We start from the raw sequence: 25,434 nt of genomic DNA, 5'->3' as shown, positions 1-25,434 counted from the left end.
TAACTGTACTCAGTCATTTCTTTTTTAATCACCATCTGATGCTAGAACTGGGTTTATAGCATGCAGTGCATTATATCTAAAAAATAGCACTAATTGGGATTTCAAAAACAACTTAACTAGATCCTTACACATTTAGAAAATAACAAAAGCTACAATGTAAGCAAAATATGATCTTCAAGTATGCTACTAAACAATGTAAGCAAAATATGATCTTCAAGTATGCTACTGAACAATCAAATGTCAAGAGTCAGCCCAATGTACTGCATTTTAATCTGCTTCAAATGGTTAAATTTTCACACAAAGGAGTACCTAGTATGAGAGTTTATACCATTTCCTAAAACTATAAAGATATTTATCTTACAGCTATGCTTAAAATATTTTGTACCCACCTCTAACTAGTCACAGGTAAATGGGAAAAACCTTATTTATATTACCTTGTACCATATGAAATTGCTGTTTTTGTTGGTCACAATTAAAACACTATTTAAAAAAATAAGTTTTATTCAATCAAAATACGCATCATGAGCATTAATAATTTTCTTCTAACAGGATATTAAATATTTCATTTTTATAAAATTCATCATTTGCTATGTTGTATAAATTGTTCAAACCCTCCAATTACTGTTTCTCAATTGGAGAACATGTAGTTTCTTAGAAAAAGCTCCAAACGATGCAAACTACACCAGTTCATTGGACAAAGTTCTGGTGACTATGCTGGAAACGACAGAATCAAATAATTAACTTTGCGTCAGTGGCTTGTGACATGTGATGCCAGTGCTGTCATGTAAAAGTGTCAGTTCATTTTTACTAATCAAAGGGTATATAATCAAAATTTTCAAGCATAATTTAAGTTTCTTGGCAACATTGCTGCTGCTGTCATTTCACCAAGGTTTAAATGGTTGTCACTATCCCTTTTGCAGATCACCACAAGGTCTTCAGATTTGGGCACAACAGGAATGATGGTTCAAGTTTGGGAGCTTTACCAACAACCAACCATTGTGTAAACTGCTATCAACTGTCATATAGAATCCTTTTTTTGGGTCACAGGTTTTGATCCACTCCAAAAACAGGTTTCTGTTGTTTCAAATCTTAATGAGTGTACCTCCAACTGTCTCCCTTCTTGATCTTCCCTCAAGAGAATACTTTTAAGTCTGTTTTTACACTCTCCCCAGCCCCAGCAGAAACTTGTGTCTCCTGCAGGGCCTCAAATGGCTGTCAGTAAGCTCTCACCTTGGCTCTTAATTGATCTTCACTTAAAATGGATTTTGAAGTCCTGTGAGGCTCATTTTTAAATTCAGATCCCAAGAACAAGATTTTTCAAACCACCACTGAGTAGTTCTTCTGCCAGCAGAGCCCTGTAAGGCCAAATTCATTTTTTTATGTCCCAGTTTGAAATGATATTAAGAAAAATATTCACAATTCTTCTGAGAATACTGTATTATTTATTTCTCTGGAAAACAATAACAAAACAACTGAATAATCAAGGAAAACTGAAGAGTGAAGAGCATAATATTGTTATATTTCTAAATAGCACAACTAAAAACACCCTTTATGACAATTCTACTAATTGTAGTCAATTTTCAACTGATCTTACGTTAGCAATTTCATGTGGTACAATCCACAAGTTAATCAACAAATGCGTATTGAACATCTACTATATGCTAACATCTGTCCTGTATCTGTACAAACAGACATCCTAGAAAGACTGACTTGATAATATTAAAGTCACTAATTTCAGGAACACCAGTAAGGGAGGAATCTGGTGTCATACTCTACTATTTGTTAGAAGATCCATTAAAATGTATGCTTTCATGTTTTAGCTACATATATTCTTTCTGAAAACACATTACATGGATTCTCAAATATTCTTTGAACTAAATGTTTAATTTGATATTGCCGAAGTTCAGCAGTGAAATACACTTGACCCTTGAACAATGTGGGAGCTAGGGGTGCCAATCTCTTCACTGTCAAGAACTGCATACAACTTTACAGTCAGCCCCCCAAAACTGTGTTTCCCTATCCTAGGATTTAACCAACCAAGGATCATGTAGTACTACAGTATGCGTTTACTGAAAATCAGTGGACGTATGCAGTTCAAACTTGTGTTGTTCAAGGGTTAACTGACACATTTTTCAATGATTGTAACTTTTAAAAAAGTAAAAACTTGCCTACGTTTGCTATACATTATCTTGAAGCTTCAAGAGGCTTTTATGTTTAACAACAACTAAAATTTATTTGTATAGTACTTTCTAATGCACCCCATATACATTATTCTTATTTATTATAGCAAACAAGACAATACAAAATATGCACTAGCAATGAAGTGGAGTATTAATAAAAACTAAAAGGTAAATAATCTTTTCATGTATGCATTTTAAAAAAATTATGTAAAACATTAAAATCCTGTGTCACTGACCCTCTGTAATACACAGAGGGTGGGCAAACACTGAAGTGAATGCCTGTTATTAGCCATCACTCCCCACTGCAGGTGGACCGAATGTTTCTCTAGTGCGCATTAACTGGACATCTTTGTCAGCCATACAGGTATCACAGCCCCATACTGCTGACGCTTCTGCTGTTAAGAGGCCATAAGCTGTTTCGGTCATTCCAGTGCAGATCCGATGAAACCATTTCTGACAAGAGGCTTCACATAAGATGGCATCCTGATCATCATTCACTTCATTTGTACAAATTCCACAAGGATACACTGGGTCAGAAGAAGAATGCCCATGACGGCTTGGGTGGAGAGCAGATTTATTGCTTTTCTCAGTGGTGCATGTATCTGTGGCACCTCTAGGCTGTCGTGGTTTACTCTGTGTCCCATTTGCATGGCTGTTGTTTGTAGCTTCAGTGCTACTCGAACGGCTATTCTCTTGACTGACGACATTGTTTCGATTCACATTTTTTAATTCAATATTACTCTGATTCACTGTGTCATCCATGTTTAAGTGAGGTGGATGAGCAGAGGAGTTTTGATTTGTGTTTTTGGTAGCTCCTTGACTAAAGTCTTGTTTTGGGGGTGGTGCTTTTGCTTGACCAAAAGTGTTTGGGGGAGGGATAAAAGAATGATTAGATTCTAACGGAGAACTAAAATTGGAATTACTTCCAGGGACAAAGTTAGATGCCAAGTCAGGGTTAGATACTTGGCTAGCATTCTGCGGAGGAATCTGATTGAAGTTTTCAGCAGGATTTTGTCTAAAATGTTGATTAGGCATGTTAACATTCTGAGTTAGTGCATTATTGTAAGATGGATTTCCAAAACTTGAATTATCATGTGGCCCAAAGTTAAAAGCATGAGGTCGATTAAAACCCATGCCCAAAGGATTCTGAGGAAATGGGTGTGGCTGATTCCTGAGTGAGTAAGGACCACAGTATGGGGAAGACATTCTTGGAGGAACGTGAGGTGGCATTCTGAATGTGCTGTAGCCTCCAAAGCCAGGATAACCAGGGCCAAGATACGGATTTGATGAAGGTAGTGGTTTATAGGAAATAGTATTGTAGTTGTCATCAAACGGATTAGCAGCCACTAGATGGTCAGAGTTTGGATTCGGTGGCGGAGCATACTCAGACAATGGAGGAAAAGAAGGCCCCTGAAATGAAAATGTAAAGTGAAATACATGTTTTTGATCAAAGAAGTCATAAATATTAACATTTATGAACCCAGTTTTAGTTAAATTTCTTTTGAAATTTATGAAATTTTAATTTATGAAAATTTAATTCTTCACTTGACCTTTCAATTCCAAAAAAAGTTTATATTTAATTATATTTAATGATAAAAATGTGTAGGTTTCTTTCATTTAGGAAAGGAAATATGGTATTTTTTTTTAGCTCAAATCAATTATTTCAAACTCTAGATGTATTCAGTCTTCAAAAGAAGCTTCATTACCATAATTTTCATTTAATATGCTAGCCTACAACTATAATCTTCCACTTAAAATTTTAACTAAAAGTACCTTTATACCTCCAAATAGCTATAAAATTAAATAACAGTAAACAGGACCTAATTTTTTTTTCCTGGCTAAACTTCAGGGAGTAGCTACTGAAGTAGTCCCAAAGCACTACGTTCTAGACCTCAGACTAGAAAAATTAACTGCCAGTTTTAGTCACACTGCAAGTTTAACCGTGTAGCCAAAATGGAGAAAGGTAAAATGTACACACTTCATACTCACTTGCAGTCTTTACAACAAAAAGAGTGCTTCAAATTTATAGAGGATAAAACCAAGAAAGTCAGTATTTATAAATGTTTATTACGACCAAAGATTATAGACAAAAGATGCTTTCTGCTTCATGTTATGTACATACATACTGATTTATTATAATAGTTGAACATTACTCCAGGTTAAACTTGTGTCCATGTATTTTTAAATCTTTTCATAAAACTACAGGCATCTATTCCTTTGAAGTTAGATTTAAGAATAAGCATTTTAATTTATTTGCCTACATTTCCTTCTTGCAGTATTCACTCTAGGCCTACAGTCCAATAATAGCCATGAGTTGCAGAGTAAAAACTAAATAAATAAATAAAAATACAATCACTGCAGAATTTACTACTAGGTTCAGAATGAGGATAGTAAACAAAATCCACGACCAAAGTTAAATTTACCTCATAGCGTGATCATATCAGTGAAGAAAAACTGTTAACAAAGAAAATGCCAGTTTACCTGTGTATTTGTCTTGCGTTTTTTCTTATCTGGGCTTCCTAGTTGCACACCTGGTCCTCCTAACCCATCCAGTCCACTATCACCACCTAAAAATAAGTAAATACATTCAAATATTATTTCTATTCATAAGTGAAATTTTATATCTTTCATACCATTATAGCTACCTGTTAATATGTTTTCTATTTTTATTAGATAAAAGTAGTATTAAGCTTTTATTATCTTTGTTCTTCAAAAAGCCTTCCCCATAATCTCAGCCAGAGTCATTCACTTCTACTCCCACAGCATTGTTTTTTTTTTTTTTCAGTGAAAAAGTAAGTCTCTATATTACCCTCAAACCTTCAGTCATCTGGTTTCCTATTCCTGAAGCAAACACTGTTGCTAGTTTCTCTCCATCTTTCCAAAGATAATCTAGATTAATTCTAGTGTATCTCTAGGGAGTAAAAAAAAGGATGCCATGTTTAGTATAGAACAATGGTTTGTACCTTGCTTTCTTACTTGGAAATCATTCTATGCCATTACATATAGAACTGCTCCATTCTCTAACAACTGAGTAGTATTTCATAGTATGATTATACCATAATTCATTAAACTAGTCTTCTCCCTATTGATGGATTTTAATTGTTCTCAAACCTTTGCTTTTCTGCAATGAAAATCCATGTATAAATGTCTTTACACTCATGTACAAGTCATTCCTAGAACTAGAATTATAGCATCAAAGGCATATGCCTTTTAATTCTGAAAGGTATTATCAAAACACAACAATGAATGTGGGCATGATTTTCTCAATGTAATCAATTAAAAGCAAAAGCTTGACTATGTTAAAAAGTAAGTTTATCAATGGAACTTTTTTCCATTAAAAAAGCACATTTTTTATTATAGAGAATTCTGAACATATACAAAAGTGAGAATAAAATTATGTACACATATATGTAGCCATATAATACATATTTATAACAGATTAATAAATAAATTCAATGGGTTGACAGAAGATTTTAGGAGACTTGCTCATACACGTGGATTCTAAGAGATACTTAAACTGACACCTAAAAGATGACAAGAAATCTCTCATCTGAAGAGCAGAACAATAAGCCTGTAGGCAGAGAGAATAAATAAGAAAGGAGCACAAATGTGTCTAAGACATTTAAAAGAGACCAGTGTGTTATGGGACTCTGTAGAGTGCCTTCAGAAAAGGCTGAAGAGACAGGCAGGGACCAGATCATTTTAAAGTGTTATGGACTGATTGCTGTATCCCCCCACAATTCCTACATTGAAGCCCTAACCTTAATTTGAGAGTATTTGGAAATGAGGGGTTTGGGAGGTAATTAGGGTCATACTAGGTCACAAGGGTGGGTCCCTTATAATGGGATTAGCGGCCTTAGAAGAAGAATAAGTGATTGTCCTTGCTCTCTCTCCCCTTCCCTTCCTTCATCCCTCATGCATACACTAGGAAAGACCACATGAGGACACAAGAAGATGGGCATATACCTACAAGCCAGGAAGGAAGCTCTGACCAGGAACTGACAAACTGGCTGGCGCCTTAATCTCGGATTTCCTAGCACCCGACTGTGAGAAAATAAATTTCTGTTGTTTAAGCCCACCAGTCTATGGCATCTTGTTGTGGCAGCCCAAGCTGACTGAGATATAGAGCCTTGTAGCTTATGATAAGGAATCAGGATTATATTTGGAGAACAGTGGATGATCATTTAAGAATTTCAAACAGGAAAGTAACACGAGTTGTGTTTTTAAAAGATTACATTAGCATTTGTGCTGAGAATAAACTGGTGATGAGAATGAGGTCAGGAGCAGGGAGACCTGTAATGATATCTTTACAACAGTAGTTCAGGGAAAGAAATGGTACATGGCAATAAAGAGAAATCAGCATGCTGGCAATAGTCCTACACATAACAAAATGCAAAGCAGATTTCTGTAAGGGCTATTTAGGACAAGTTTAAATACTGTGGAGGTAAAAACTATGACAAACAATAACAAAATTTTAGTAAGGATTCTGGGTGTTAAATTAATATTTAAACACCAAAAGCTTTCATGTATAAAAACCACAACTAATTAAAAGATAACGAAGAAGAAAAGTTTTCATTTTCAGGAACAAAACTAAACTAAAATAACTAGCAATAAACTTAAGAAATGCACAAGACCAGTATGAATAAAAACTTATTAAAAGCCCTATTGAGGGACAGAGAGGAAGTCTTCTAATGAGTGGAAAGGTACTCCCTGTTCTGGCTAGCCATCTGGAACAAAATAACACTGTTTTTCTTTAGAGCACATATTATCCCAGATAGCCTGATTGTGCCCTCCTCAGAGACATCAGCACTGAGTCACTAGTCCCATCCTCTAACCCCATGGGCATTTATACCAGCCTAAGCAGCACCCCCTTCTCAGAGATCGGAGTTTAAACTCCACAGGGTCCCTCTTGTGAGTGGACATGTTTTTATAATTCCAACGTGTTTCCTATGTCCTACAGCCATGAGGACATGGGGAGCTTCTTCCCACAGTTGTTACCTCTGTAAAATCTTTAGTATTCCATTTTGCCAGTTTAATATCTGTTAGCAATACTTTATATCAAATTCTTCACGTTAAAAATAATTGGTATGGTTTCTGCCTCCTGACTAGACCCTGACTGATACATACCTCAAACCCTACCAGCCAGAAACTATCATTACTCCTAAGTTAACATCAGTCCAGACTTTTAGCTTACTATCTACCTACCTACTTTCACTCCTGTGTATAAACACTGACAGTAATATTTTTACAAAAATGGGATATATTTAAATAAAAGCATTAAATGTTAACTTATTCAAATTTAATAAGGAAAAAGAAACAAGTTAAAATGATGAATATGCTAAATGTTTCTTCATCAAAAGAGAATTCTCTAAGGCTAAAACATCAATAAAAACATTAAATAAAAAACATTAAAAACATGGTTTTTCTTTTTTCTTTAAATAATGTTGACACTTCCTGCATCGAAAGTTGAGGACTATAAATTTTTACTTTTTCCTTTTTGTCCTGTAGGTTATGGTTTCTTCATCTTCTGCATGCTGTTTTTCTTTTTCTTCACTATGTGTGTTAGTTCATTAGTTTGCTATAGCATGTCTGAGTAATTATCATGCTTTTATTTTTACCCTGTAACTTTGCCCAGACCTTTTAAACTCTGATTTAATGTATGTGACTTTGATTCCCTTTTATTCTTATCTAAGGTTGTTTGCCTGGCTTAGGTGGTTTTCTTGGCTTATGTGGTATGTATCTAATCATATGATGTTTTTCCTTTACATTATTTTAATGTTAAACCTAGCCTGACATTCCTAGAATAAACCCAATATGAATGTTACATTTATTAGACTGGATATTCTCTTTAAAATGTTTGCCTATCTTAGTAAGGTTATTAACCTCTCGTGTTTCCTTGAAACATCCAGGCTCTTAATTTTGAGGTTTTGTTAAGTGCATATCTACTTATTTGTAGGGTGCAGTAATCGACTCACATTAGAGTATTCTCTTGTGTTGTCTTATTCACCTGGTATCCCTGAAGACTTCTTTTCTCTCAGAGAGAGTCCTTTAAAAACAACAACAAACTTGTTTTACTCGTTTTTTTTCTCACTCAAAAAAGTGAGACAATAAGAACAGTCATTTAATTTGCTTTTCTCCAGACCTGGGGTTACTAGTGAGAATTCTCAAAATTTTGTAAATCACCAACAGCTCCCAAGAGGAAGGGGTTGTTTTAGAAGCCTAAAACAGTGATCTAGATTGCAGCCTGTTCCAGATTTATGTTACTGGGCTGTGTCCCTTCCCTTGTTTGTTGCTGACATTTTTTGCCATTTTTTTTCCAACTGTTTTGGTTCATTTCACTTGAAATTTAAGAAGAGACTCTGTAGTTTTGTTCTAGCATCTTATCTTAAAGGTTTCTATCTAACTATATCTATGTTCCTTCACTTAATCTTCATAACAAACCTATGAGGAAAATCATCCTCATTTTAAAAAAGAAACAAAGAGAAATGAAATTGTAAAGGTCTGGGCCATACCTCTGGTAAAAAGCAGCTCTGAAATCTGAAACTAGGATTTGTTTTCTTTTGCTTTTAGGTGTGCAATTCAATGGGTTTTTGTTTTGTCTTTAGCATATTCACTACCACCAAGCAGTGTATCTATCACCACTATTTAATTCCAGAACACTATCATCATCCCAAAAAGAAACCACGTACCTGTCAGCCATATAATATGTGGCTCTGTGTTTGGCTTCTTTCACTTAGCATAATATTTTCAAGGTTCAGCCCTGTTATTTTATGTATTACTACTGCATTCTTTTTTATGGCTGAAGAACATTCCACATTATTTTTATCCAGTCATCAGTTGGTGAACACCTGGGTTGTTTCTATTTTGGATGCATTTATGTACACTTTTTTAATGAAAGTGTATTTTCAATTCTCTTGGGTATACACCTAGGAGTGCAGTTGCTGAGTCATGATATCTCTATGTTTAACATTTTGAGGAAACACTAAGCTTCTACAGTGGCTGCATCATTTTACATTCCCCACCTCTGAAGTCTGAGAGTTCTGATTTCTTCATATCCTCCCCAACATTTGTTTTTTTATTTTAATAGTGACTTTAGTGAGTGTGAAGTGGTATCTCCTTGTGCTTTTAATTTGCATTTCCAAAATTACGAATAATGTTGACTACCCTTTCGTATATTTATTGATCTTCTGTGCAGAAATGCTTTTTCAAGTTCTTTGCCTATTTTTTCACTTAGATTGTCTTTTCTGTTATGTTTTAAGAATTCTTTACATATATATTAAGGATACTAGAGTCTTATCAGATGTAAAAAATGTAAGATTTTAATTTTGGTGAAGTCCAACTTATTTATTTTTGCTTTGTTGCTTAAGTAAAACTAAGTTTATTTAATTTCGAAGATATAAGTTTGCCTTCCAGAAATCTTATACATATAATGTCTTCCTCAATGGCCCACAAAAGGCATAACAGTATATACTAACATACTGAACAGAGAAATGTGTTGTTCTTAAATCTGAATACCTAGAAATTTTGTGGAAAAGAATAAGCAGTGGGCTTGAGGTCAAATAATAAAGTGATTATATAAATAAACAAAGAGACCAAACATTAAAGCCCTGTCTTTCCTAATGTTTGTTATGGGTATTTCATTATAACAAAAGTGTAAATAGAAAAAGGTAACGCTTAATAATAAAAATTCATTAATACACTCAGAAAAGATGTCCTTTTCATTATAGGGAACTGGAATGCTAAAGTAGGAAGTCAAGAAACACCTGGAGTAACAGGCAAGTTTGGCCTTGGAATACGGAATGAAGCAGGGCAAAGGCTAATAAGTTTCGCCAAGAGAATGCACTGCTCATAGCAAACACCCTCTTCCAACAACACAAGAGAAGACTCTATACGTGGACAACAACAGATGGCTAACACTGAAATCAGATTGATTACATTCTTTGCAGCCAAAGATGGAGAAGCTCTATACAGTCAGTAAAAACAAGATGGGAGCTGACTGTGGCTCAGAACTGAACTCCTTATTGCCAAATTCAGACTTAAATTGAAGGAAGAAGGGAAAACCACTAGACCATTCAGGTCTGATCGAATTCAAATCCCTTATGATTATACAGTGGAAGTGAGAAATAGATTAAAGGGATTAGATTTGATAGACAGAGTGCCTGATGAACTATGGATGGAGGTTCGTGACACTGTACAGGAGGCAGTGATCAAGACCATCCCCAAGAAAAAGAAATGCAAAAAGGCAAAATGGTTGTCTAAGGAGGCCTTACAAATAGCTGTGAAAAGAAGAGAAGTGAGAAGCAAAGGAGAAAATGAAAGATATACCCATTTGAATGTAGCGTTCCAAAGAATAGCAAGGAGAAATAAGAAAGCCTTCCTCAGTGATCAGTGCAAAGAAATAGAGGAAAATAATAGATTGGGAAAGACTAGAGATCTCTTCAAGAATATTAGAGATACCAAGGGAACATTTTATGCAAAGATGGGCTCGATAAAGGACAGAAATGGTATGGACCTAACAGAAGCAGAAGATATTAGGAAAAGGTGGCAAAAATACACAGAAGAACTGTACAAAAAAGATCTTCATGACCCAGAAAATCACGATGGTGTGATCACTCATCTAGAGCCAGACATCCTGGAATGTGAAGTCGTGTGGACCTTAGAAAGCATCACTACGAGCAAAGCTAGTGGAGGTGATGAAATTCCAGTGGAGCCATTTCAAATCCTAAAAGATGATGCTGTGAAAGTATTGCACTCAATATGTCAGCAAATTTGGAAAATGCAGCAGTGGCCATAGGACTGGAAAAGGTCAGTTTTCATTCCAATCCCAAAGAAAGGCAATGCCAAAGAGTGCTCAAACTACCATACAATTGCACTCATCTCACATGCTAACAAATGAATGCTCAAAATTTTCCAAGCCAGGCTCCAACAGTACATGAACCGTGAACTTCCAGATGTTCAAGTTGGTTTTAGAAAAGGCAGAGGAACCAGAAATCAAATTGCCAACATCTGTTGGATCATCAAAAAAGCAAGAGAGTTCCAGAAAAATATCTATTTCTGCTTTATTGACTATGCCAAAGCCTTTGACTGTGTGGATCACCACAATCTGTGGAAAATTCTGAAAGAGATGGGAATACCAGACCACCTGACCTGCCTCTTGAGAAATCTGTATGCAGGTCAGGAAGCAACAGTTAGAACTGGACATGGAACAACAGACTGGTTCCAAATAGGAAAAGGAGTACGTCAAGGCTGTACATTGCCACCCTGCTTATTTAACTTATATGTAGAGTACATCATGAGAAACACTGGGCTGGATGAAGCACAAGCTGAAATCAAGATTCCAGGAGAAATATAAATAACCTCAGATATGCAGATGACACCACCCTTATGGCAGAAAGCAAAGAAGAACTAAAGAGCCTCTTGATGAAAGTGAAAGACAACAGTGAAAAAGTTGGCTTAAAGCTCAGCATTCACAAAACTAAGATCATGGCATCTGGTCCCATCACTTCATGGCAAATAGATGGGCAAACAGTGGAAACAGTGGCAAACTTTATTTTTGGGGGCTCCAAAATCACTACAGATGGTGACTGCAGCCATGAAATTAAAAGACACTTGCTCCTTGGAAGAAAAGTTATGACCAGTCTAGACAGAATATTAAAAAGCAGAGACATTACTTTGCCAACAAAGGTCCATCTAGTCAAAAGCTATGGTTTTTCCAGTAGTCATGTATGGATGTGAGAGTTGGACTATAAAGAAAGCTGAGCACTGAAGAATTGATGCTTTTGAACTATGGTGTTGGAGAAGACTCTTGAGAGTCCCTTGGACAGCTAGGAAATCCAACCAGTCCATCCTAAAGGAAATCAGTCCCTAATATTCATTGGAAGGACTGATGCTGAAGCTGAAACTCCAATACTTTTGCCACCCCATGCGAAGAACCAACTCATTTGAAAAGACCCTGATGCTGGGAAAGACTGAAGGCGGGAGAAGGGGACGACAGAGGATGAGCTGGTTGGATGGCATCACTGACTCGATGGACATGACTTTAGTAAACTCCGGGAGTTGGTGATGGACAGGGAGGCCTGGGTCCTGCAGTCCATGGGGTTGCGAAGAGTCAGACACAACTGAGCGACTGAAATGAACTGAACTGAACTGAACTGATTAATACATTAGTCTCTTCTGCTGCTGCTGCTGCTGCTAAGTCGCATCAGTCATGTCCAACTCTGTGCAGCCCCATAGATGGAAGCCCACCAGGCTCCTCTGTCCCTGAGATTCTCCAGGCAAGAACACTGGAGTGGGTTGCCATTACCTTCTCCAATGCATGAAAGTGAAAAGTTGCTCAGTCGTGTCTGACTCTTAGCGACCCCATGGACTGTAGCCTTCCAGGCTCCTCCATCCATGGGATTTCCCAGGCAAGAGGACTGGAGTGGGATACCATTGCCTTCTCTGAGTCTCTTCTAGTACATATAAATTACCTTTTTCCACAGCATTATTAAGACTACTGAATAGCTGTAACTTTTTCTATTAAAATACTGTAATTTAAAGATGAACAAAATGTACTCTATCATCTCTGTTCACTTTCTAAAATTTTAATAATAATGTCTATATTTACTATAAGGCAAAACTCTGACATTTGGAATCATTTAAATAAATTCCATATTTTCAAGTAATCTGTGAGTAAAGCCATCTAAAATTCTTTTTTGAAAACTGAATTTATAGTATTACTTTTTTATTTAAGAGTCTAATATTTTCCTCCATAAAACAATCCTTCAAGTTCCCACTGGTCTCTGTTGCCCCACTGATTATTCATCTAAAAAGTTAATGAGGCCATTTCCAATGGCTTGACTCTTGGCCTTACCTAGGTCCCTCCCATCACTGTCTGTAATAATGCTGGTTCTGTCATCTCCATGATATAATAAGTCATGTTAAATCAGATTAATGCTCATTGGGGCTAATTAGAATATAAGCTACCAAGAATTTCTGTAATTATTACTCCTTAGAAATGAAGCTGCAAGGCCAAAATCCATAAGGAGGGAAAGTAGTGGTTATAGTGGTAGTTATTTAGGTTATCTTAATAACTTGATGCCAAAGCTTCTCTCTATCTGCTCTACACTCTTCAAGGGAAATCATGACCATTTCAGCCAGAAGTTGAGAGCTGTGGGGCACAGAACCAAGAAAAGGGGAACTTTCAAAGCTTGTTCTAACAATGGCTACTCTGATCCTTTTGTTAATTCTTAAACTTCTTAATCTCATCTCTTCACTCCTACCTGCCCAGTGCCCTCCGAATGCACAAGGGGCAGAGAAGTTGGAAGGAGTGATGTCCACAATAGAGAAAGAAACCTCTCTCATCCTAAGAAAGTAAAGGAATTTAATCTATATATTATCACCCTTCATTATGTCAATCAATCTCAATTAAGCAAAATAAACTTTTACCTTTTATGTAGATCTGGAAGCTTATTTCTCTCCTTATCGTCTTAGGGGAGTTTCCAACCTATTAAATGAAGCTATTTTTTCCCATCTAAAGACTCTACAAATTAATGATTTTTATATGAAACTCATTTATAAGGATAAAATCATTTATTTGTATGTGTTAGTCACTCAGTTGTATCTGACTCTTTGCAACCCCACGGACTATACCCTGGCAGGCTCCTCCATCTGTGGGATTTTCCAGGCAAGAATACTGAATCGAGTTGTCATTTCTTTAACAAGGGGTCTTCCTGACCCAAGGACTAAACCCGGGTCTCCTGCATTGCAGGCAGACACTTTACCATCTGGGCCACCAGGGAAGCCAAAGTGAAAGTGAAAGTCGCTCAGTAGTGTCTGACTCTTTGCAACCCCCATAGACTACACAGTCCATGGCATTCTCCAGGCCAGAATATGGAGTGGGTAGCTGTTCCCAACCCAGGGATCAAACCCAGGTCTTCCGTACTGCAGGTGGATTCTTTACCATCTGAGCCACCACGGAAGTATTTGTAAGCACTTTTTATTTCTTAAAGTCGATTTTTTCCCTTTTGAAAGAGTGGATTATTTACTTTAGCCCTCTTATGGTTTTTTCTTGGTCTAGGTACAACTTCTTTATTCTTTAGGTTTAAGACTCAATCTATTTTGGCACCAAGTCTTTAAAGGGAACATTATTCTTGTACACTAGATATGAGTATGCCTCATATATTTTAAATTTTCTTTTATTAAACTCATTTTATTCACAATTATGGTTTGGTATGTGATAGTAACAGTTCTTGTAAGTAATGTGACTACATTATTTTAAAACATTTTTGTTGTTCAGTCGTTCAGTTGCGTCCAACTCTTTGTGACCCCGTGGACTGCAGCATGCCAGGCTTCCCTGTCCTTCACTATCTCCCAGAGCTTGCTCACATTCTTGTCCATCGAGTCGATGATGCCATCCAACCATCTCATCCTCTGTCACCCCCTTCTCTTGCCCTCAACTTTCCCAGCATGAGAGTCTTTTCCAATGAGTCGGCTCTTCGCATCAGGTGGCCAAAGTATTGGCGCTTCAGCATCAGTCCTTCCAATGAGTATTCTAATATTTTCCTTTAAACAGACCTGCTTCAGCATTATTCCAAGTGTGTATTTTAAAATGTGAATGAATTAGAATAAGTATGTACTCTAGACCGATTTGACTCAAACCAGGTTTTGCCCTCCGAAATACTTATGTTGAAATCCCAATCTCAATGTGATGGTATTAGGAGGCGGGGTCTTTGACAGGTGATTAGGTCAAGTGGGCTCTGTCTGCCCCTATGAAACAGACCTAGGAGAGTTTTCTCACCCCTTTCCATATTAGGACAGAGTAGGAAGACTTGTCTATGAACCACAAAGTGGGTCTTCACCAGACACCAAGTCTGCTGGCTCTTTGCTTTCAGATTTTCTAGCTGTCAGAATTGTAAGAAATAGGACTTCCCTGGTGGTCCAGTGTTTAAGAATCTGCCTGCCAAAGCAGGGGACACGAGTCTGATCCCTGATTTGGGACGAATCCACATGACTGCAGGGCAACTAAGCATATGTACCACAACTACTGAGCCCGAGTGGGGTGACTACTGAAGTCTACGTGCCCTACAGCCTGTGCTCTGCAACAACAGAAGCCACTGCGATGAGAAGCATGCACACTGCAACTAGAGTAGCCCCTGTATGCCACAACTAGAGAAAAGCTTGTGCACAGAAACAAAGATCCAGCACAGCCAAAAATAAGTAAGTAAATAAAAGTTTTTTAGAAAAGAATAGTAAGAAATAAAATATCTGTTGTTTACAAACCCCCCAGTCTATGGTATTCTGTTACAGCAGCCCAAACAGACTGTAACAGTACCTAATACATTGCCTGGCACAGAGCAGACCCTCAATTGCTAGTCCTCGTTTTGTTTCCCTTTAGACTAAACTTTATCACTAGCGTACTTCACTTCCGTTTCTACAGTATTTAACATCCTATCAATATCTAATAACCAGCAGTGACGACACAATCACTGGACACTCAAATATCAGTTTTTCATAACAGCACAGAAATCTAGCATATACTGTCAGTTGGATGTGAGCTTCTTAGCTAAACAGCTTTATCTTCACCTGAAACATACACTTTAATAATACTGGTCTCTACCATGGAATGGAAACATTGTGAATACGTGAATATAATGTTACATGAATTCCATCAAGCATTTGGCAAAACGGCCTTATATGACTGAAATGAAAAACACATTATTTCCTTTTCAAATGCAAGGCAGAAAGTGTCCACTATATGATGCCTCAAATCTATATCAATCTGGGCAGGTAATAAATATTAAAATGAGAAAGCCCTCAACCTCAGTCATTTAAGTTTTTAAATATTTGTGGTTCCTGTGCCAACTGTTCTCCCCAAACTAACAATCTTTGCATTACTGTGGTGCATGAAATTTAAGGCTGCTCACAAAGGTAAAGCTTAGAAGGGTGGGTAGATGGTGTCCAAGTAGAAAGCTGACTCTATACAATAACACCTCTAATAATGGGAGGTCTCAATGGAGCTGATGCTTTGAGGATGGGTATCATAGCAAAGTTAGGAAAAAGAAGAGGACATGCCTAGCAGAAGGAACAGAATGTGCAAAGAAAAATGTAAAGGCAAGAGAGCTCATGACATCTAGAGAGGAAATGTGAATATTTCAGAAATGGAGCATGGGAGACAAGGATGAACATTTCATGAATATGAAGGATGGAAGACTAAGTGGTAGGCCTGGGTCAAATAAGAAGATAGGAATGTTAGATTGGGTCAACATAAGAAGGTTGGATTTTCATCAGAAATGCAACGGGAAACCAATGAATTTTACAAAAAAGAGTAATGTGACTAAACTGTGTTTGGGGAGCACTATGTGGCTAGGATTTGAGGCCCCAGAATTTACATTCTAGCTTTGCCACTTACTGGCTGGGTAGACTTGAATATGGGCTTCCCAGGTGGCACTAGTGGTAAAGTTCCTGCCTGCCAATGCAAGAGACACCAGAGGCGCAGGTTCAATCCCTGGGTCAGGAAGATTTCCTGGAGGAGGAAACGGCAAGCCACTCTAATATTCTAGCTGGGAAAACCCCGTGGAGAGGGGAGCCTGGCAGGCTACAGTCAATGGGGTCACAAAGAGTCAGACATGACTGAAGCAACTTAGCAGGCAGACTTGAATATGTTACATTACCACATACTGCTAAACGTCTCTGAACATCAATTCCTCAACTGTAAACCTAGAATAATAATAACATAACTTACAGGGTTATCAAGATGATTAAACTACTTAGAAAACTGCTTGGTAAGTACTTAATAAATGGCAGTTATATATCACCAGCAGTAAGTAGCAATGTGGAAAATGGGTTAAAAAAGACAAAATGGGTCACTGAAACCAGTGACAGGGTTAGTGTAATAATCAGAGATAAGCAAAATCTGAACTAAAGAAGTAGCTGTGGAAAGACTAGGAGATGACAGGTACAAAACATACTAAAGAGACAGAATATCTAGGACTCTGGGACAGTGCTGAGTTACACTGGGGGATGGGTTTGGGTTACTCAATAAATGATCTTTATCAAGTTAGGGAATATGGGAGAAAGAGCATGCTGAAGGTCTCACAGACACCTTTCATTCCATTTGTTAACAACAAAACCTATTTATCGCTCCCTCATAAATTATTCTTTTATATATCTGTGACACCATTCTCTTCTGTTTTTCTCCTCTATCTCTCTGGCTACTCCTTGGCATTCTGTTTTTCAGCGCCCTCTTTTCCCTCTTATCTCCTAAACATTAGTGTTCCCAAAGTTGCTTTCCTCAATGCTTTTTTCTTCTAACTTTGCACTCTCTTGGGTAAGCTCATCTACTCCCAAGGCATCAAATTAATATTCACATGTTTACTGATAACTTCCAGATCTCTATTTCTGGCTCAGACCACCCACCTCAGTTCCAAACCATGTTTATCCATTGCATACTCTGCAACATCCCACGGGGATACTCATTCAATGTGCTGAAAACCAAACTTGCTTTCCTGACACTCTGCCTAGTCCTTACTTATGCTAATTAAAAAATAAAACAAAACAACGATCCCCCTCAAAATCCTGTCCTTTAGATTTTCTCTCACCGGTTCCTTCCCTCAGTTCTATGACTACGTAAATTATGCTTACTCTTCTATCTTAATCCAAATCTTCCATACACTCCTCTTATCAAGATGGTCTGTATTTTTTTAGTACCGTCTACCTTGTATGCTTCTGTGACATTTCTGTGTGATTATGCCACTCTAAAATACATCCTCACCTCTCCAGTGTCATTTCAACTCTGGTTAAAAGCTTTTCACCTGAAGGTGTACAGTCTTTTAAAAGCAGATAGCTACTTAATCACTTTTGCCTCATGACTAGTGAAATTTCTACTAAAGAACTATCATTTATTCATAGTCTAGATGGAATTATCTTGATACTATATAGTGTTCAGCACAGTTCTGACATGAGTCATATAATGTCAGCTGTCTTAATTTTTCCACACAAAATCAGTAGTAAATCAGACAGAATTGTATTTGAAACAATAAATGTGACATTTATGTAAAAAAAATAGCATTTCATCTGAAATGAATGCTTCAACTCTAAATTTGCTTTTCTTCTTCATTTTCTCTTTAATTCTCTAAGACTAACTCTTCATTTGCATCCTTGATGCTATTCCTTCTCTCATATGCAGAAACTTGATTTATGAGGATAGGAGCCTTGTCTGTTTCATGCCCAACCTCCACAACAGCAAGTACCTAGCACACAGTAGATATTTTTTTATATGTACTGAATGCTTTATTAATGAATTATCCTCTTTTTCCGTTGCTTTTTCAGTTTCTCCCGTCTTCCTCTAAATCAGGTCCTTCTGTTGGTCTACTAATATGTCTATCATTGTTCAAGGGAGAAAAAGTAAACAAAGAGAACCCACACAAACTTTGTCTTGACTCTTTTCAATCTATTGGCTACGTATTTCCTTCTGCCACCAAGCTTCTTTTAAATCAAATCTTCACCACTTAATATTCAGTACTCTGAAATATGGTTTTCTCCCAAAAGTGCCTTCTCAAAATCATCACTAAGTTCCTAGACCTTCTTCTCACCCCTCATCCTCCTTGCTGCTCTTTCTACATTTAAAACAAAGGAACACCCACTGCTTCTTAAAACTTTCCTCCAGGAGGCCTTCCTTGACTCCCCTAAAGAGGCGTTATATGTTTATTTTTTCATAGATGATCACAGCACTTATCACACTGTTTGTAAATGGTTACTTTTCAGTATCCCAGACTACACTAAAAGTTAGTGAAGACAAGCGTTATGTCTTCTTAGCAATGTATTCCCATTGTCTATCCAATAAATATTTGTTGAATAAATGAACGAGTATTGTCATCAGAATACTGGATAACAGGATTGTTGGTTAAACTAAGGATGATGGTAACATTTTAAGGGAAAAGCGCAAGTAAAAACCGGTGGGAGAGGCTATGGACAATATGAAAGCAGCATAAAGATATGAATGAGTTCCTTCATGTATTCACTCATTCATTCATCTAGTATCTCCTGTAAGCAAAGCAGTTAGGGAAGAAAAAGAAAAATAATCAAGATATTGTACATATCCTCATGGATCTGTCTTTCAATCAAGGGCTGAGGGCTTGGGGGCTGGTAAGAACTGGTAGGAAATATGAGAAAGATACTTGGCCACTAAATATGAACTCTGAATCTAATATTAAAATATCAGGACAAGTTTGGAAAACTACCAGTCCACTTCCTCTGGTCCACTTACCTATCATAACCTAGGTCTAACAACAGCAGTTCTCAAACTTTTGTGTACATAAGGACCAACAGGAGAGCTTGTTAAGGATACAGAGAAATCTCTCAGAAATCCTAATTCTGTGGGTCCTGGAAGCTACATTTTGTATAAGCATCCTAAGGGATCATGGTGCTTTAGGTCTACAGAGTATACTATTACAAAGTCCTTAAGTCATTCATGTTGTCCTAATTTTGCCATATCTGAGTTATACCTATAATATTATTTTCTAATAATTCTTCTAAATTTAAATATATATATAGGTCTCTCTATAGATAAACATATGTAGAGATACATGTATAGATAGATATATGTATAGATAAGAGATATATGTATAGATATAGATAGATATATCTATAGATATCTATAGATATAGATAGATATCTATACACATATCTTTATCTATACATATATAGATATGTAGAGAGATCTATCTACCTATATATGTCTATCTATCTATCGTCTATATCTTAGCCTTATCCTCAGCAAGAGGTTTGATGACTTACACTTTTTATACACATGAAATACATAACCATTAAAAAGTCTGCCTATGTATATCAGTGGATGGAGAAACAGTTTGAGAAGCAATGTTCAAGAGATTATGTTCTGCAAATACCACCTTCTTATAAGCAGTCAGATGATATAAATTATAACCAAAAGCTTCAGGGCAGTGAAGTTCAGCAGAACCATGCTTCAGAAGAGCTTATGTAGATATACTGGTACCTTTTATGGATTATAAAATAATTTTAGAATGCTTTAAAAATTAATGTTCTAATTAGTACAAAACGACTTATTATAAAAACTCCTCTTCATATCAGCTTTTTATTTTAAAAAGTGCTTTGTCTTATATTCTGGTACTTAACTCTCACAGTATTCTTGAACTGACACCTGAGTGAATTCCCAACATCTAAGTTAAAACCAGCAGTTGTAACAAAGCAAAGATAGGTCTGTGCTCTTGACCCACAATGACATACCCATCAATTTTATTTAAAATTACATTTGATTAAGACTGACAATTGAATTCAAAGGTATAAACTTGATAACGATTTCTTTTCCTTCAAGCCCAAAGTAATTTACAATAATAGGCAAAACAATATGGTACACATATCAAAGAGATAACTATTTCAGAAAGTCTACTCCTTAAAGGCTTTGGCAACTCATAACCACAAAGAGAAAAGAAAAGTTGAAATAGAAAATCTTCACCAAGAGAAAGACTGTGCTGATGTTAAGCCTGTAAAAACAATATTCTGCTCTAAATTATGTTTTTGCTTAAATGTTTAAGAAAATCAATCTCTATCTAAACTCAAGTTATGTTATTTGGATCCCACATTGTCACTGTGTCTCAAGCCAGTTCTACAGATTTAATCTCTAGTCACAAGAAACAAAAACACAGATGAATGGCTGCGGTCCTCAGTCTCTATATCACTTAAATCAACTGGAAATTTACCTTACTACTGATTTATAAAGCACTTTATCTTGTTTGGCTGAAAGGTTTATTACAATAGCCTAAGTAGCCTCCCTTGTTAGCCCTTGTTCGCTACAGTCTATTCTCCACACAGCGGCAAGTAAAAACCTAAGTCACGTCAGTCACTCTCCTAGACAAAACCATCCAGCACCTATCTCAGAGTGAAAGCCAAAGTAAAATCTTTCAATGGCTCACAAGACCCCCAATACACACTCACCCTATCCTTCAGCTCAGCTCACACTACTGTCCCTTTGCTCACTCTCTGCCACTTACAAGAGTTTCTATGCAGCTGCTTGAGCACACTAGACAAATTCCAGACCCAGGGCCATTGCACTTGCTGTTCCTCTTGCCAATACTGCTATTCCCACGCCTATCCATAGGGCTCTGCTCTATCGCTTCCTTCGGATCTTTGCCAAGCTTCATCTTCCAGGTGAGCCCTCTTATAAATAATCACTACCTCCCCACCCCCATACACACTTTCTAACCACTCTCCCTGCTTTGATCTTTTCCATAGCACTTACCATTTGACATTCTATACCTTTCATTTGTTCATCATTTGTTTACCCCACGAGTTTGAATTCCTGGTGGGTGAAGATGGTCTTTTTGCTTTGTTCACCGTGGTATCCCAGTGTCAAAAACAGTGCCGAGCACAGAGTAGATGTTCAATAAATATTTGCTTAATGAGCAAACTGTATGACTTCAACTTTAGGACTTTCAACCTTAACCTTATTGAACGCTAGAAATAAAGAGCTGAAGGACACTCCCCAAATTTCGAGACGGCACTTGACGTCTGAACTTATAGGCAGTATCTTTTGTCTGGCACACGTTCCTCTTATATTTCTTAGTAAGGCAGCAGGGAAATTCCTAACTCGTGTGCGAGGAAGAAGCCAGCCGACCGACCGTGTGTAAAACTGATTTGGGGCGACTTGCTTCTTATCCATAAGCCAACAGAGGAAAGCGTTTTCAATGAATATAGTTTCTCCTTTCCTAAGGAAAATAAGCTGCATGTTTGTTGCCTTTTGGAAGGTGAGAAGGGGGCCCGGGAGAGACGCGAAGGCCCGGCACACCTTCTGCAAGAGCGTCAACTCCAGTGCGGTCCAACTTACTTTTTTGTGGGGGGTAGGCACCGTTCGTGGTCTCTGCCGGGGGTGTTTCTTTCTCACCCTCTGAGCTGCCTATTGTGCTGTGTCTGGCCAACGAGGTAAGGTGGGCGAGAAGCGGGGTATGAAGGGATGCGGAGTGCGGCTTCAACTGCCTCCTAACACAAAGTCGGGGCGGCCAGGGCCCGGCGCGGGGGTCCTGCGGGCGGGCGAGCGCCGGGACCGCGCGCCTTCGACCGCAACCCGGGCCCCGGGGCGCAGGCGGGACGCGGGCTGCGCGGAGTTAGGCCCGGACAGAGCCCCGTGGCCTCCCGGCGGCCGGGCACGCGGCCCCCGCGCGCCCCGCTCACCCCGCTTCCCTCAACCCGGAGCCCTTCTCGGTTACCTCGAACTCTCTTCAGCGAAATGGGATCCTTCTCCTGTTCTGCTGACATTACAGACCGCAAAGCATGACTCCCCCCCAGGCCGCGGGAATTCGGTCTCTTTGATGCTGCGGCGGCGGCTCCTCCTCCTGCTCGCGGGGCCGCTGCGGCTGCGAGGCGAGCCTCAGAGCTGAGGCGCGGCCGAGGGCGGCAGAGACGCGGGGCGACTTTGCAAAGTTTGGGAGGAGGACGAGGCCTCCGGGCGGCCGGGCGGCGTGCGGGGTCCGGCCGGGCTCAGCGGCGGCGGCGGGAGCGCGGCCTCGGGGCGGCCCCCCGCCCGGGGCCGGCGTGTGCGGAGGACGAGTGCGCCGCCGCCGCCGCCTCCTCCCACTCCTTCTTCGCCGCCGCCGCCGCCGCCGCCTCAGGAGCCGCTGACAGGGGAGGCGGGAGGCGGGCGGCCGGGCCCAGGCGGCGCACTCACAGCGCCCTCTGAGGAGGAGGTCTGCGCTCTCACAGCTCCCGAGTCGCAGACACAAAAGCTCCCAACCTGGAGCCGCCTGCAAAACCCGCTCTGGGGCGGGCGAGGGACGTGGCGCGGCCCCGCGGCTTCCCCGCCCCGAGCTCCCCAGCCCCGCGCGGGGACGGACTTCGGTGGGGCGGGGGGGCCGCTGCCTGGTCCCGCGGTGCCTCCCGCCGCCGCCTAACGCTCCGCCTCGGCCCAGCCCCCACAGCCCGCGCGCGCCTCTCGCTCCGCGCGGGGCTAGCGGGCCCGCGGCCCTGGCAGTCGGGGCGGGCAGCGCGCGCCTAGGGGCCGCCCCGCCCAGCCCCGCGCTGCTCCGAGCGCGGCGCTCCCCCTCCGCCGCCGCCACCGCCGGGCTAGAGGACGCCCGGCTCGGCGGCCGACGCTCCCCGGCTTCTTCGAGGAATCGGCATCTCCGAACTTCTTCCGAGGCCACAGCAGGCATCTTGGCCCTCGCGGCCAGGGATCTGAAAGAGAAACGTACGAACCGAGAAAACTTTGTATGCGGGAGCTGGGGAGTTCTCCGCGGGCAAGTGGAGACCCAGATTCCCCACTCCGTGTCCGTGGTCTGGACACCTGTTTGTAGAATGCCACAACTGCAAGTTTTCACGACCTGATTCTTCGGAAAGCGATGCAGAATTAATATAAGAAAGGAGGGTGGGTGGGAGTGATGGGGCACCCGAACCTGATGTAGACGTCAAATTTTAGGAGAAGGACCCCCCTGCCCTTCCCCCCCCAACACACACACAAAGCCGTGTGATTGTATGATTACTAATTCCACATCCATTTATGCTGTGTGACCTAAAGCAACTTAAGTAACCTCTCTGGGTCTCAGATTTCTGATCTTGAAAAGGCAGTGGGGCTACATCTCAGATCTCTTCTGACTCTGACATTCTTTAACTTAACTTTCACGGAAATGTTTTCCCTGTTTGTTAGGTTTCCAGTTCTACTAAAGACATTTTGTAGGTGTAGACTTTAATCTTCAATCGTGTGAGACACTGACCATTCTGATCCAGAATCACTGAGAAGCACTCATTAATCGTATGATTACAAACAGGAGTCTCTTCCTTTCGAAGACGAGACCCGTAGAACTCATTGAGTTGCACAGATAATGACAGAACAGGTGTAAACATGAAGCCGATGTACAGTCTTAAGAACTACGTGACAGACAAGCACGAAAGCAGAGGAATCAGCTTCAAAGACAGGATATAGTGTGGGCATGGAACAAATGTTACCCTTTCTCATTTAATAGGTTTGGAGAGAAATTTCTAATTTTAAGATTCAGACTAGGATAGGCTAGGAAAATTTTTACAGGAGGCACGAGTAAGGAGAACCACCCACCAACCCCCGACCCCCAACAACGCAGGCCCCACAACTAGAATGTAAGCTCCATGCAGGCAGGAATTTTATGCAGTATGCTATCCTTTGGTACCTAACAGTGACTGGCAAGTGTTTAAAAATTTTTTTGTTGTTGAATAAATGCGTGAATAACAGACTGGAAGTGGTCCTTAGTGAACTAGATGGACAAGATTTTGGTAAGTGTGATAAACTCAAGCAAATGCTAAGTATTGGATCATATATTCTAACTCACATGGTCCTTGAGAGAAGATGTGAAAGCACTTTGAAAATATCAGGTAATATGGAAACAGAGTTTCCTTATATGATCCTTAGTGCAAGAAAAGTGGTTGGGAAAAATCATGGCTAAGAGATTTTGAATTCTTTATTGTATTTCCTAAAGCTAGAGACTCAGAAGTAATATATAATGAAGAGAAACAAACTGGCCTCTTCTTAATGATTCATCAAGAATAAAAAAACAGAGTTCCCTGGCATCCCAGTGGTGAAGACTCTGAGATTCCACTCCAAGGAGCTTGGGTTCCATCCCTGGCTAGGGACCTACGATCCTGAGTCCCTTGGACTGCAAGGAGATCCAACCAGTCCATTCTGAAGGAGATCAGCCCTGGGATTTCTTTGGAAGGAATGATGCTAAAGCTGAAACTCCAGTACTTTGGCCACCTCATGCAAAGAGTTGACTCATTGGAAAAGACTCTGATGCTGGGAGGGATTGGGGGCAGGAGGAGAAGGGGACGACAGAGGATGAGATGGCTGGATGGCATCACTGACTCGATGGACGTGAGTCTGAGTGCATTCTGGGAGTTGGTGATGGACAGGGAGGCCTGGCGTGCTGCGATTCATGGGGTCGCAAAGAGTCAGACACGAATAAGCGACTGAACTGAACTGATGGCAAATTGGAGGGAAAAAAAAAAAAAAAAAAAGACCATTTTACTTGGCCATGGATTTTTAGGTCATTTTTACTTCCAGATCCTGACGACTTGCTACATATCAGAATCACCTGAAAAGCATTCAAAATTTCAGATTCCCAAGGCTCTCCCCAATTGTTCTGAATCAGAATCTCCAGAAAGAGGTCTAGCAATCTGTCTTTAAGTGCTCTCTCGGTGACTGTACAAAAAGAACATGGTGCATGATGCCCAGGTCTTTAGTCTCTCGTCTGAGAGATACCCAGGTCAGTAGGTGCCCAAC

At 39.7% G+C, this 25,434-nt stretch overlaps 1 protein-coding gene across 1 annotated transcript; it reads right to left on the bottom strand.

Annotated features, from left to right (window-relative positions):
* Positions 1 to 261: 261 nt before the first annotated feature.
* On the bottom strand, positions 262 to 22,584 carry PYGO1 (pygopus family PHD finger 1). The gene is made up of 3 exons (XM_055537886.1): positions 22,400 to 22,584; positions 4,662 to 4,747; positions 262 to 3,590 (listed from the first exon to the last, which is right to left on the bottom strand). The coding sequence occupies exons 1-3, from the start codon at positions 22,446 to 22,448 to the stop codon at positions 2,466 to 2,468; spliced, it is 1,260 nt and encodes a 419-aa protein (XP_055393861.1). The 5' UTR covers positions 22,449 to 22,584; the 3' UTR covers positions 262 to 2,465.
* Between the last annotated feature and the right edge of the window lie 2,850 nt (positions 22,585 to 25,434).

Source organism: Bubalus kerabau, chromosome 10 (genome assembly GCF_029407905.1).
Source record: "Bubalus kerabau isolate K-KA32 ecotype Philippines breed swamp buffalo chromosome 10, PCC_UOA_SB_1v2, whole genome shotgun sequence".
Classification (NCBI taxonomy): domain Eukaryota; kingdom Metazoa; phylum Chordata; class Mammalia; order Artiodactyla; family Bovidae; genus Bubalus; species Bubalus kerabau.
This window is presented reverse-complemented; position numbering and strand designations above follow the sequence as displayed.

Bases quoted from the DNA above. Each gene is read 5' to 3' on its own strand.
- PYGO1 (XM_055537886.1), bottom strand. From the start codon at position 22,448: ATGTCAGCAGAACAGGAGAAGGATCCCATTTCGCTGAAGAGAGTTCGA. The intron at 4,748-22,399 runs GTAACCGAGAAG...ACTTATTTTTAG, and splicing joins TTCGCTGAAGAGAGTTCGAG to GTGGTGATAGTGGACTGGAT. The intron at 3,591-4,661 runs GTAAACTGGCAT...TTTTCATTTCAG, and splicing joins AACGCAAGACAAATACACAG to GGGCCTTCTTTTCCTCCATT.